General features: G+C 66.8%; 4 protein-coding genes across 4 annotated transcripts in view; 3 read left to right on the plus strand and 1 right to left on the minus strand.

The window, feature by feature from the left end:
* The window catches only part of EMIHUDRAFT_234312 (hypothetical protein), a gene marked incomplete at both ends in the record, with an annotated part of 3,967 nt that extends 3,237 nt beyond the window's left edge, over positions 1–730 (plus strand). Inside the window, one exon of the mRNA XM_005781329.1 lies at positions 254–730. Within this exon, the coding sequence (XP_005781386.1) occupies positions 254–730 (477 nt within the window). The remainder of the gene's footprint in view (positions 1–253) is intronic.
* A 4,924-nt stretch (positions 731–5,654) lies between these two features.
* Positions 5,655–6,554, plus strand: EMIHUDRAFT_72917 (hypothetical protein; the record flags this gene model as incomplete). Its single annotated transcript, XM_005781330.1, has 1 exon — positions 5,655–6,554. A coding segment is annotated over one exon (900 nt), but the record flags the coding sequence as incomplete, so codon positions are not given.
* A 103-nt stretch (positions 6,555–6,657) lies between these two features.
* EMIHUDRAFT_366011 (hypothetical protein) lies at positions 6,658–7,093 on the plus strand (the record flags this gene model as incomplete). Its single annotated transcript, XM_005781331.1, has 1 exon — positions 6,658–7,093. A coding segment is annotated over exon 1 (392 nt), but the record flags the coding sequence as incomplete, so codon positions are not given.
* A 1,012-nt stretch (positions 7,094–8,105) lies between these two features.
* EMIHUDRAFT_113940 (hypothetical protein) lies at positions 8,106–9,068 on the minus strand (the record flags this gene model as incomplete). The annotated part of the gene is made up of 2 exons (XM_005781332.1): positions 8,106–8,171; positions 8,637–9,068. 2 exons carry the CDS (start codon positions 9,066–9,068, stop codon positions 8,106–8,108), a joined length of 498 nt encoding a protein of 165 aa, XP_005781389.1.
* Between the last annotated feature and the right edge of the window lie 4,311 nt (positions 9,069–13,379).

Genomic DNA, 13,379 nt, shown 5'->3' on the forward strand with positions numbered 1-13,379 from the left:
AAGTATTGATAGAAAGCGGGAAAAAGAGATAGACATGGAGGACGAATGGGAGAAAAAGAAGGAAGAAGACGATAAGAGATGAGGAGAGATAGAAAGAGCAGAAAAAAGGAAGGAGGGAACTAAAAGGTAGAAAATGTTGGGCCCCCCCCCCCCCCCTCGCCACCTGAGCGGCCGGCTGCGCGAGTGTGTGCGTGTGTGGCGTGTGCTGCTTTGTGCTGGCGGTGCGCTCTTGTCACACATGCTTGTGTCGCAGGGGATCTACATTGCGCAAGAGCTGTGGAAGCCTGTCGTACGCGAGCACTTCAAGGCGAAGGTTCGTCAGTTCAAGAACGAGGGGGGTGCGACGGCGCACGCCCACCTCGAGGCGCTCTTCGGAGAGAGCACCTTCGGCGCACGCGAAGCTGGCGGGTACGACCGTGGCGTGCACAACGTCGGCGGCAGCCTCAACACCCCGAGCACGCGTGGGCGTCAGGTCAGCTCCTTCCACCGGCGCTCACGCGCCAGAGACAGCCACCGTGCGTCCTATGTGTCGGTGTCGGCGTCCGCTCGAGGCTCGGCGGCCTCCATCTCTCAAGCGGACGCCATTCCAGGGGCGCGTCCGGCCGTCCGGGCATCCGAGTGTTCGTGCGCGCAGGAGCCGACCATCGCAACCATCCATGAGGGCTCGGCGGAGAATGCTGAGCCCTCCAGCCTCGAGCTTCAGATCGCGGAGACTCCCTCCAAGCCCTGACGATGCGTCGTGTGCCTCTATAGCGTGCCTCGCGCCCGCTGCTCGGGGCCCGCGCGTCGTCCAGGCAAGACGAGATACTCACAGGGTCTGGATGAGGACCCGAGCCGAGTGTGTGCTCTGGCCTTGGTCGGCTGGCTTTGGCGCGGAGGATGTACGGCTGTGCGCTTGTTCTTTCTTCGGAAGAGGACGCTGCGCCGCGCGTAACCTCTGGTAGCGGCGAGATAAAGTGCTTGCTTTTCTATTACCGCCAGGTACCAAAGTATACTCCTTTCCCGTCCCGGGTATTCCGTCCATACTCCGCGCGCCCCGCGGTGCCGTCTCCATACTCCGTCCGGCCGTAGAGAGCGCCCTCGGGGCCGCCCGATGGTTCCCTGGGACCGCAACGGGTCCGCGGTGGTGGCCCTCAGCGGAGGTTTGTGCCGAAACATCCAAATTGGGCCTTCTTTGTCCTGTGCCGGCGCGTTCGCCGGCACCTGCACAGGAACGCGTGCTCGTCATGTCAGATTGCCTGGGATGCTGGACGCGCTAGAGGGCACGTGGCGAACGGGCGACGCGCGTGGGCTGCGCACGCGGGACCGAGGGGCAATGCTCGAGAGCTGCTGTGTGCTGCGGGCCAAGCTCGGGCTTGTGGTGTTCATGTACGTACCTGCCCACACGGGCAACTACCCGATCTCGACTACCCGACGCTGCCGCGAAGAGCCACCTCGACACCGCCGTCGACGCGACCATGGACCTGCGCACACGTGTGACGTCGCGGCCGTTGATCTACACCATGCGGTCAGACTTTTGGGCGGATGGCACGCTGCGCGGCAAGAGCGAGGGTGTGGGGGGGGCACCCGTGATGTGGGATCGCCGGCTATTTCCGGGTGTGCGCAAACGCGTGCGCCAAGCAGGACCAAGCAGTCCATGATGGCTGAGAGCCCAGCACGGGCGCTGCTGATGCTGACACGGATTTTTTTCGCCAGTCAATAGAGCATAAAACTACCTTTCAGAGTGGCTGGACGGCGCCGCGGCGCACACTGGTGGGCCGCGGAGCACACTGAGGGAGCTGTCCTCGGCGCAGCCGTTCGGCTCCCGCGGCCTGGGTGGTGGCAGTGGCACTCCCTGAGGCTCCCTGATTTTTTCTGGTATTTGTTGAGCACTCTCTGGTCACCTTCGCCGGGCGAGCCTGGCTCTCGCTGCGCAGCGGCGCGACCTTCGGTGAGGCTGCCGATCGTCGAACTGGGCTTAGCTCTCAGTCAAGATATTGATGGTCGGTCTCTACAATATCTTGACTGAGCACAGCCGATGAATCGGCAGCAGGGAGACAGGAGGGCTTGCTGTGTGAGTCGGCCACGGACTGTCGCGAAACCTGCCTGGGTTCGGAAGAGGTCTGTCTGGTATAGCCCCAGCCGACTCCGCGTGACCGCTCGAGGGATCTCGAGTTGCGGAGCTCTCTGCTCGGTGTACGAACTCTGTCACACCGAGCAGCTGGGAGTGGCAGATATGCCGAGATGCGCGATCTCGGGCCGCGCCGCGCAATCTCGGGCGATCTCGCGCTATCTCGGGCGATCTCGGGGCCGCGCCGCGCTATCTCGGGCGATCTCGGAGCGTCGCTCGCGCGGCGGCACACCTAGTTGCTCAACAAGCGGTCCGGTCGGCAGGTTTAGGGAAGGAGGGGACGTCGCGGCTCGCGCACCGCCCACCCACGCCGGCCCGCGAGGGCCGGTCGTCCATCGCCATGTCCCGGGTCGTCCAGCGTGGACGTGTCCCGGGGGAAACTGTGACTAAGGGCACCCCGTTCCTCCTCTCCCCGCACTCCCTCAAGCTGAGGGCTGCCAGGCCGCGGTCGGCCTGGGTCGAACAGGAAGGGACCAGATCGATAAGCTTCCACTGGTGCGAACAGGTACTAGACGTCGACCGAAGCCGCCTTCGCAGTATACCGCTGGGCCCCGCCCCGCTCAGCAGTACATGTAGAGCTGCCAGAATCAGCAGCATTCAATGAAGCGAGCGCCGCGCCTTTTGCCGCCGCGCGTCGCCGCTGCGCCGGCTGGCTCCCGGTTCGAATCGCCCTTCGCGGAGCGAACGCGGCGACGCGGGCGCGCGTCGCGCGCGTGCGCGCCCGCGACAAGACGAGAAGAGAAGGAGAAGTGGACGTTGATGTTTTTGCCGCTGCGGCCGCGCCGCGAGCTCGCGTCTGTTTTGGCGCCGACGCAGCGCCGCGTCCCGCTGCGTGAGATGGCGCCGCCGCGGGGCCGGCGCCGCGATGAACCGCGCGCCAGCGGCGTGCGGCGGTGCGGCGCAGCGCGACCATGCGGTGCGACGTGCCCGCCGCCGGATTTTTTTCAATCCCCCACAACAAGCGAGCTCGGCCGACGCCCTCAGGGTGCGGGGTCGCGCAGCACGACAGCACGAGGGGCTCTCCAACCGACCGACTCGCCCGCGGGATCGGGGTACCGGCGTACCGGGCGAACCTGCGGCCGGCCGTCGCTACGAGAGGCTCAATTCACCCTGCACACAGCTGGGACTCCCAGCGGATCTGACCTAAAGCGGTGGTGCCTTGTGTTCCGGCCTCCCACACGCCTCCCACCCGACTCGCGACTGCTCGTGCGGCACCGTCGCAGTCCGCACTTTTTTTCAACCACCACACTCACCCTCCCTTTGCGCAGGCCGGTCGGAGGCCGTCTGAGACCTCTCTCTCTCTCTCTCTGTCTGTGGACCGACCGCGCGCAGCGGCGGCCCTGCGGCCTCTGCGCTGTCGAGAGATAGCAGCTTGGCAGGCCGACGAGACAGCGGCTGGTCAGGCACGCCTCCCCGCTCGCAATCCACCAGACCCATTGATTGATTGATGGGAAGGCGAAACACAGTCCGACCAACGAGTGGGACACCAACGCGGTATGGGTGGACGCTGACCCCTCGCCGTCTGCGCCTACCCCAGGGAGCCGAACCCAGCGATGTGCAATCATTCATGGAGTGCAATCATTCATGGAGCTGTTCCGACGCGGCCGTGCTAGCGGCTGAGCGAGGCGAGGAGAAGGCGGTGCTGGCGTGGCTCGAGGGCGGCGGGCGGGTCAACGCGACGTACGAGAGAGGCGGCGAGAGCGGCCTCACGCTGCTGATGGCCGCCGCCCAGGAAGGCCACGAGCGGGTGGCCGAGCTGCTGCTGCAGCACGGCGCGGAGATCAACCTGAAGAACAGCGAGGGCGCCACCGCGCTGATGGCCGCCGCCGACAACGGCCACGAGCGAGTGGTCAACCTGTTGCTGCGGCACGGCGCGGAGGTCAACCAGCAGAACAGCGAGGGCGTCACCGCGCTGATGGGCGCCGCCTTGTACGGCCACGAGCGGGTGGTCGAGTTGCTGCTGCAGCACGGCGCGAAGATCGACCTGCAGAGTAGCAACGGCGCCACCGCGCTGATGGCCGCCGCCCAGGGAGGCCGCGAGCGGGTGGTCGACTTGCTGATACGGCGTGGGGCGGAGGTCAACCTGCAGAACAGCGACGGTTGGAACGCGCTGATGGGCGCCGCCCTCTTCAACCACCCCGCCGTCGTGCGGCGCTTGCTGCGGGCGGGCACAGACGCGGCGCGCACTGTCAACGGCAAGACGGCGCAGCAGCTGGCCAAGGGGGAGGGCCACGACGAGTGCGTCAAGGTCTTTGCTGAGGTGGCGGCGGCGGCGGAGGGCCGGGCAGGGGCCGGCGCTTCCTCGGGCGCGGCAGCGGCAGCTGTGGACGCGCCGCTGCTTGGGAAGCGAGTCGTGCTCGGCGGGCTCTCGGCCCGCCCCGAGCTGAACGGGCAGCGGGGCGTGGCGCGGAGCTTCGAGGGCGGGCGGTATGCTGTGGCGCTCGAGGGCGGCGGCGAGAGCGTGCGGGTGCGGCCGGGTAATCTGTCGCCAGTGGCGGCGGAGCGGGCGTCGAGCGGTGCCGCGGCAGTCTCCGATGAGGTCATCGCAGCGGCTCACCGAGGCGAGGAGGAGGCGGTGCTGGCGTGGCTCGAGGGCGGAGGGCGGGCCGACGCGACGTACGAGAGAGGCGACGTGAGCGGCATCACGCTGCTGATGGGCGCCGCCAACAACGGCCACGAGCGGGTGGTCGAGCTGCTGCTGCGGCACGGCGCTGAGATTGACCTGCAGAACAACAAAGGCGGCACCGCGCTGATGGGCGCCGCCGGCAACGGCCGCGAGCGGGTGGTCGACTTGCTGACACGGCACGGCGCGGAGGTCGACTTGCAGGACAGCGTCGGCCTCACCGCGCTGGTGTACGCCGCCCTCTTCGGCCACCCCGCCGTCGTGCGGCGCTTGCTGCAGGCGGGCGCAGACGCGGCGCGCACTGTCAGCGGCAAGACGGCGCTTCAGTGGGCCAAGAAGCAGGGCCACGCCGAGTGCGTGCGCGCCCTCGAGGAGCACTCGTCGACCGCAGCAGAAGCGGAGGGGGAGACGACGGTCGCAGAATCAGCCGAACTGGCCGCGGCGGCCGCACGCGAGGCTGCAGCGGCTGCGGAGGCGGCGGAGGCGCGCGATGCTGCCGAGGCGGCGCTGCGCGAGGCGGTTGAGGCGTGCGAGCGAGGCGACGCCGATCTCGAGGCGCTCAGGGCGGCGATCAACGCAAACACCGAAGCCGCTGACGGTTCGGAGGCGCTGCGGGCGGCGCGGCGGCTGCGCGACGAGCTGGCGGAGCGAAAGGTCCGCGAGGCCAGGGCGCTGAAGCGGCAGCGGCAGAAGGAGGAGAAGGCGGCGGCGGCGGCAGCGCGGGCGGCGGAGCGGGCGGCGGAGCAGGCGGAGGAGGCGCGGGCGGCGGAGGAGGCGCGAGTGGCGGAGGAAGCGGATCGGGTGGTAGCAGAGGCTGCGGCGGCGCGGGCGGCGGAGGAGGCGGAGGCGGCGTCGCGCGCAAGGGAGGAGGCAGAGGCGAGGGCAAGGGAGGAGGCGGCAAGGGAGAGGGAGGAGGCGAGGATGAGGGCGGCGGAGGAGGCGGAGGCAGCGGCGGAGGCGGCGGCTGTAGAGGCGGCAGTGGCGGCAGTGGCGGCGGCGGAGGCTCAAGAGGCGGCGGCAGCGGAGGCAGCGGCGGCGGCAGCGGCAGTGGAGGCGGTTGCGAGTGTCGCCGCCCTCGCCGCCGCCGCCGCGCCGCCCGCCGCCGTCCCTCTCGACGAGCTCATCGCGGCGACCGACGGCTTTGCCGAGGCGCGCAAGGTGGGCGAGGGCGGCTTTGGGCGCGTCTACCGCTGCGACGCGCTGCCGTCGCTTCCGCGCGTCGCTTGCGGGTTCGCCGTCAAGACGGCGCTGGTCGGTGTCGGCGCCCAAGGCCTCGCCGAGCTGCAGAGCGAGGTGCGCACGCTCAGCGCGGCGTGCCACCCGTCCCTCCTCCCTCTCCTCGGCGTCTGCTTGGCGCCGGCGAGAGCGTGCCTCGTCTACCCCCTCTGCCGCGGCGGCAGCCTCGAGGACCGCCTCTACCGCGCTCCAGCCGCACTGCAGCGGCTCCGGATGCTCGGCTTCGAGACGCCGCCTCCGCCGCTCTCCTCCGCCGCACGGCTCCGCGTGCTGCGCGACGCAGCGAGAGCGCTGCACTACTTGCACACGCTCTCGCCGATGATCCTGCACCGCGACGTCTCGGCGGGCAACATCCTGCTCGACGAGCGCGGCAACGGCTACCTCGCCGACGTGGGCCTCGCGCGCGCGGCAGAGGCGACGGCCGGCGGCAATGGACAGGTCTCGCACCTGTCGACGCAACGCATCTTTGGGAAGCCCGGCTACATGGACTCGATCATCATGCACGACGGTCAGGCTTCGCAGCTGACTGATGGCTTTGCGCTCGGCATCACGCTGCTCGTCGCCCTGACCGGCCGCGGCGCTCTCGGCTTGCTCAACGCGTGCGACGATGCATTGGAGGAGCCCGACACGGCGGAGAGCATCGCGGCGGCCGACGCGGGCTGGTCGGCGGCGCAGGCCGAGGAGCTGACGCGGCTGGTGGTCGGGCTGGCTCTCGTGAGGAAAAAGAAGCGGATGCCGCTCGCAGAGGCGCTGCCGCGGCTGGAGGCGCTAGTCGAGGCGGCGGGGGAGGTGGAGGAGAAGGCTGGGGCCGAGGAGCGCCAGTGTGACCTCTGCTACGACGCGCCGCGCTCGGTCCGCTTCGCGTGCGGCCACGCGCTGTACTGCGAGGCGTGTGCGCCGCGCGTGCTGGAGCGCGACAGCAACTGCCCGGCCTGCCGCCAGCCGGCGCTGCCCATCGCCGCAATTGGGCGGCTGGTGGCGGAGCAGGCGACGTTTGTCCACCAGCCGCCCTCGCGCACCGTGCCCCAGGCTCAGCCCGCGGGCGGCACGGAGGCGGTCGGTAGGCGAGGGGGGAGAGGGGGACGCGGTGGGCGGGGTGGGCGGGGTGGGCGGGGTGGGCGGGGTGGGCGGGGCGCGGCGGCTCTGCTAAGTGCCTTAGGGGGCTAAGGTTTCATACTAGATACTTCATCATATACACACAATATTCAATACCGCGCAGCGCCGCATCCCAGATCCAACCCCCCGCCCAGGCTCAGCGCAGGCTCGACAGTGAGGTGTGAAGCATCACGCGGGTGCCTCGAGACTGACACGCCCCCCCGCGCGCCCCCGGGGCGACGGGCGAGACACACCACACACACAAGCGGCCGACAAATGACGCGGCCCGGCGCGTGACTCTACAGCCTTACTGGCCTAGGACACACATACACAAAACATGCTGCACCCTTCGTCCCGCTCGAGGATCGAGAGAGAGAGAGAGAGACGAGCGAGAGCGAGAGAGAGAGAGAGAGAGAGAGAGAGAGAGAGAGAGAGAGAGAGAGAGAGAGAGAGAGAGAGAGAGAGAGAGAGAGAGAGAGAGAGAGAGAGAAGAGAGAGAAGAGAGAGAGAGAGAGAGAGAGAGAAGAGAGAGAGAGAGAGAGAGAGAGAGAGAGAGAGAGAGAGAGAGAGAGAGAGAGAGAGAGAGAGAGAGAGAGAGAGAGAGAGAGAGAGCGAGAGCGAGAGCGAGAGCGAGAGAGGCAGAATGGGGGGCGAGACGCGCTGCCGGCGCCTGCGCCAGAGCGCGAGGCGCGCAGCAGCGCAGACCGCACAGAGCCGAGACGAGACGGCCCCCAGACGGCTGGCCACACAAGCCGAGCGGAGGGCCGGAGGCGTGGGATTTGGACGCCACCTCACGCGTCGACGTCGGCCGAAGGCGCCCACGAGAAGGTTCCGACGATGGCGAAGTCGTCGCCGCCGGCGAGCCTCCAGTGCCGTCGGACGGGAGGCAGCACTAGCCGCGCCGCCGCTCGCCACGTCGCCTGTGAGAGCTCGGGGTCTCGTTAGTTAATTAATCATTCATTAGGCGGTCGCATTAAATAATCAATTAATTAATTGTCGCCTGTGAGATCTCTGGATCGAGCCACGCATCGGAGCGTCGCATCAGCAGCTGGCCCTGCTTCGCCACGCGCAGCTTGAGGGAGGGCTCGTGCCACAGGCCGCGCGCGCCTAAGGTAAGGTCAGGTCAGGTGCACTTCTCCACACACACGAGGTGGTGGGGCAAGGGCCAGCCTAGTCCCTCGCGACTCCACGTCTAGACGACAGGAGCCCCACGGCATTCAAAGTGCCAAGGCCCGGTGCGCGTGGGTGAGCGGTGTGTGTGTGTGTGTGTGTGTGTGTGTGTGTGTGTGTGTGTGTGTGTGTGTGTGTGTGTGTGTGTGTGTGTGTGTGTGTGTGTGTGTGTGTGCGAGAGAGAGAGAGAGAGAGAGAGCGAGTGTGTGTGTGTGGCGCGCCTCCGTCGGGGAGGCGGCTGCGCCGGCTCTTGAGGGTGAGCAGCTTTTGGAAGCGCTGCTCCCGCAAGCTGCAGAGCTCGCCGGCCAGGAGGCTGAAGCAGAGCCGCGCCGGGCCGAGCAGCGGTCCCTGCCGCTGCAGCCGCCGCCCGCACGCGTCGATCCGTCTGCTCAACGCCTCCACCTCCCTCTCCAGCTCCGCCACCTGCTCTTCGGCGTCCGGAAGCGTCTCGTCGTCCCAGCAGCGCGCCCGGAAAAAGTACCGTCCAGGCGGGAGGCTGACGTCATTCCGCCGTGCGCCGCCGATCTGCAGCGAGAAGCGCAGCTCGGACTCGCCCAAGAAGTTCTTCTCCGTGGCGTGCCATCCGTCGCTCTCCTCCACGGCCACGCTCTCCTCGCCGCGCGGGCCCACAAACTTGACCGCACCGTCGCTCGGCTGCGCGCGGCCTCCGTCGAAGCGCACGCCGAGCGGCAGCAGTAGCCGACCACCGGATGCGGCCCAGGAGGCGGGCATCGCCGATCCATCCACGCGCCCAACGTTCAGCATCATCCGCCACGACGAGCCGTCCACTAGCGCGGTGGGGGCGAGGCTGCAGACGAGGAGGCTCATATACATAGATTGCTCGTCGCGGGCCCTGAGCGAGCTGGAGCAGAGCCTGGACGTCGGGGTGTGTGTGGCACCTTCGACGAAAAGCGAAAAAGAATTTTACAACCAAACTCCCTCGCACGACACTGGGCACAGGACTGGGCACGGGACTGGCTCGCACTGGCACTAACACAGGTACACCACGGGAGCCGGCGAAAAAGAATTCATAAAAGACAAGCCCCTCTCACAGCAGACTGGCACGAACTAGCACCACAAAAGGCACAGCAGACAACGGCCCCTTATGGGCCGTCGAAGAGGCCGTCATACTCCTCCGAAAAAGAATTTCCGGCTAAAGGTCCCGTGACCATGGTTTGTGAGTAAGAGATACGAAGAGGCAGACTCCCCAGGGTGGGCGACGGCTAGCGCATCACACCCTCCTCTCCTTAAAATCCCTGTGTGGTGGCGGCGTGCCGTTCTCCCATCCCTCCCTTGGGTATGCGCGGCTCGCCGCCCACCCCACGCGGTCCCTAGGTGTTATATATAGCATAAACACCGTCCGTGCAGGGCTCCTAGGCCATCACTAGGTCCACAGTGGACGGACACGCAGCCTCAGCCGGCCCGGCGGGCTCCCGACCAGAGCCCGTCCGGAAGGCACAAACGGACGCTCTACCAACCTCTACACCCCTAGACAACCCACTCCGACTAGCATACGCGATACGGTGTCGGCCCGACCGCCCTGCGGCCCCAGCTACCAGCTGGCGCCGCTCGGCTCGGCTGGAGGCGCCTGGGGCGTCCAAAATCGCGGAGCCGGCGACGTCGCCTCCGGCCAGCAGCCGGATCCGGCGTCCGACCCGCCCCCTCGGCGACCCGAGATGGTCTCCCCGACCCCCGAGGTTTGGCGCACCGCGGGAGGGGGGCAGCCCAGCCACCCTGCACCGCCCAGGCCGCCCTCTGCGAGCCCAGGCGCGCCGTCGAGAGTGCCGACGCGATGTCGACGATTTTGGCCTGCGAGACGGAGGCGAGGAGCGGTGTGAGGGCGCCATGTGCCCGGGCGGCGGGCTAAGGGGCCGCTACACGGGCCGCAGGGCTTACCGGCGCCGGCGCGGTGGCGCTGGTAGCGATGGTGCTGCTTGTGGCCGCCTTTGGCAGTACCTGATCGAGGGCTGACTCGCGACGGCGACGGGGCAGCGAGCCGGGTGGGCAAGCTGCACGACGACATGAAGAAGGGCCACAGGACGACGACTCGCTCGAGCACGCGAGCTCGCTGCGGCCAACTGCGAGTAGAGCTGCAGCTGTGCAGCCCCGCCTCTGTCGCATGTGGCACACGTGTCTTGCGTGTGTACGGTTTAGATTTTGTACGTGTGCCACATTGCTTCGGGGTGCCACATTGCTTCCTTAGATAGCCTACCTAAGGTATACTATTACCTAATAGATAGCTGCGACCACTATTACTATCTATCTAGATAGCTGCGAGGCACTATCAAGTTGTATCTAGATAGTAAAATCGCAACCTGTTACACGCCTTACTTCTGCCCTGCGTCGTCTGGCGACCGGGTCCTCCATAGTCGGTCGAGGTCGCCGCCCTCCTCGTGCCTCTTCCCAACGTTCCCTCGGCGGCCGATGCCGTCTGCTCCGGCTCCCCAGTCCCCGGGTCTGCCCTGCTCTCGTCTGCGCTAGTTTCTGCTTCGTCACCACCCCGGAGTCTCTCCTCTTCCTTCTCCCCCTTTCTTGTATGTCTATGTGCTTTGCACATCGCGTCGATTAAGGCTCAATGTGACGCGCGGGCGCTCATGAATAAACAAATGACGGACACCCCTTCTCTACCTGTGAGCTTTGAAGATGGCTGATGGAACACGGAGGGGTCCCCCCGCCCCGGTTTTTTTTGTTGTGCGAGTATATGGGACACGATGTCTCAAATATGAGGGGTTTTGACTCCTACCGGCTCCTGACGCTATCCCTGGCAGCTCTAATGACCAGGATCAGTAGTGCTATGATAGAGGGTGCCCATACTAGCGCAGGAGCTGCCACACTCGCCCGGACCGTCCCCTTCTGGGTCCGGTTCCGCAGCCCGCGAGAGCCGATAGCGGGGCCGTGCCGCGGGTGCCTACTGCCGAGTGCCACAAACACTGCGCCGTCCCGCCATCACCTACAGGCTGTCTTGTGTGATGGTTGGGATGTCCAAACGCCACCATCTTGGCTCTTGCGACCTCAAACCCGCGAGCTGTATGGGTGGTCCTGACGTCGACAGACGCCCGAGGACCACGGTGAAGCTGAGCCGGAACGCGTCGACAAGTCTCGTCTGAGCCCGTTGCGGTCGCCGGCTGAGTCGCTGTGCACGGGACGGTACCTCAGGCGTCACCTCCGCAGCCTCAGGTCTCACACTCCATCACCTCCGCCGGGACGCCGTCGGTGGCACGCTCGGCGGCGAGTTTGCTGCAGCTCCACAGCGAGCGCGGCGTCGAGCCTACTCATTCCTGTTGGATACACGCACTCCCTGGGACCCAGGGAGTGCGTGTATCCAGCAAGCGGTGCGTCCCGGCAGCGCGCGCAGGCTGTGGAGCTGCAACAAACTCGAGACACGCTTTTTCAGTGTATGTAGCTCTTACGAACATACCCGTAGGTGAACTGCTGACGGGGTTTGCGATGAGGAGCGATCCGAACGTGGTATTCGGGTGATTAGATCACTACCGCCGAAGCGCAAGCGCTTGGAGCAAGGGAACTGCCACGTATGGGTCCCAGACTAGCACCCCACCTCGCGAGCCGACGTTCTGGCTCAGCGAGGCTGCTGCGGAGCACTCGGGGCCGACGTTCTGGCCCAGCGAGGCCGCTGCGGGGCACCCGGCGGCTCGGTTCGCTCATCAGCGCAAACTCGGTCGAGCAGAAAGTAAGGTGTGTGTGTAAAGGCGGCGCGGCACGGTAAGGGTCGGCGGTAAGGCGGCGCGGCGGCAGCAGACGGCAGGCAGGACATCGGACGGCGGGACATACGGTACGGCGGGCGCGGCACTGTAGGAGCGGCGGTATGGCGGCACGGCGGTTACGGACGGCAGGGGGTACGGCAGGCTAAACGGCAAGGGCAGCGCGGCACGGAGGAAGGGGCGGCACGGTAAGGAACGGGGGTACGGCAGGCTAAACGGCAAGGGCGGCGCGGCACGGAGGAAGGAGCGACACGGTAAGGAACGGTGGCGCGACGGCAGACCACAGCGGCGAAGGGACGGCGGAGCATTGGACGGCGGGGAAAGGGTCGGCGGTAAGGCGGCGCGGCGGCAGCAGACGGCAGGCAGGACGTCTCGGACGGCGAGACAAACGGCACGGCGTCACGAGGAGGTAGAAAGTCGGGCGCGAGCGGGCGAGGCAGCGGCGAGGCGGCGGGTTGATCACGAGGAAGTAGAAGGTCGAGCGCGAACGTGCGAGCGAGCGGCAGGCGAGCGGCTAGGCGGCGGGGGGGCGAGGCGAGGGTGGCGGCGGTGGATCACGAGGAAGTAGAAGGTCGAGCGCGAACTTTTTTGGGACATTTTCGACGCTTTTGTCCCATATACTCGCACAACAACCCTTTTGCGATCTTTGTCCTTTGAATCGCGCGCAAAGCCTTTGTGGATTGTGCCCGCCAGTCGCCAGGGCGTCGCTTTGGTCTTTCATCTTTGTCGGGCGCGGGCGCTCATCGTGGAATTTGAACAACAGGCTATACTTCTTCGACTACACATGCAGGCAATACACCATATGGGTCTCAAACACACAGAGCAAACGGAAATCGATGCAAAAATATCGTGCGCGCGGCTAAATATTCTACACACGAGAAAGACGGCGCATGGACCGGGCGGGAGGCGCTCGGGGCGTGGCGAAGATGAGGCGCGCGACAACTAGTCGCGGCAACAAGGATCGCATCATGGCGGGGGGAGGCGCGGGGCGTGCGAGCAGCGGCGTGGGCGGCGGGCGGAGCCTAGCTGCTGCTGGTTCCGCTGGGATGCGGTTGCCCTGCGAGTGGCTGCCTGTCAGTCTCAGGCGGCCATGCCTCGCATTCTCACTTCGAGCCGAAGGAGGAGGAGAGGACGTCGAGGGCTTCCATCGAGGCGACGCTCCGCGTGAGCGGCTGCGCGAGGAGGGCGGGGCGGAGGGCGGGCGGACGTGAGAGGGGAGGGTGAGAGGGAGGGTGAGAGGGAGGGCGAGAGGGAGGGCGAGAAGACGACGGAAGCCGACAGGGCGACGGAAAGCCCCCAGGCCCGAGCAGAGGCACGGAGCGGTGGCGCGGCGAGGCAGCGCGCGGGGGAGGAGCGCTCACCATGGGCGCTAGCCCCGACGGCAGTCCGACGCGCGGCGCCGGCCGCGCTGCCTGCGGAAGCTGCT

This window comes from Emiliania huxleyi, assembly GCF_000372725.1.
Source record: "Emiliania huxleyi CCMP1516 chromosome Unknown EMIHUscaffold_203, whole genome shotgun sequence".
Classification (NCBI taxonomy): domain Eukaryota; phylum Haptophyta; order Isochrysidales; family Noelaerhabdaceae; genus Emiliania; species Emiliania huxleyi.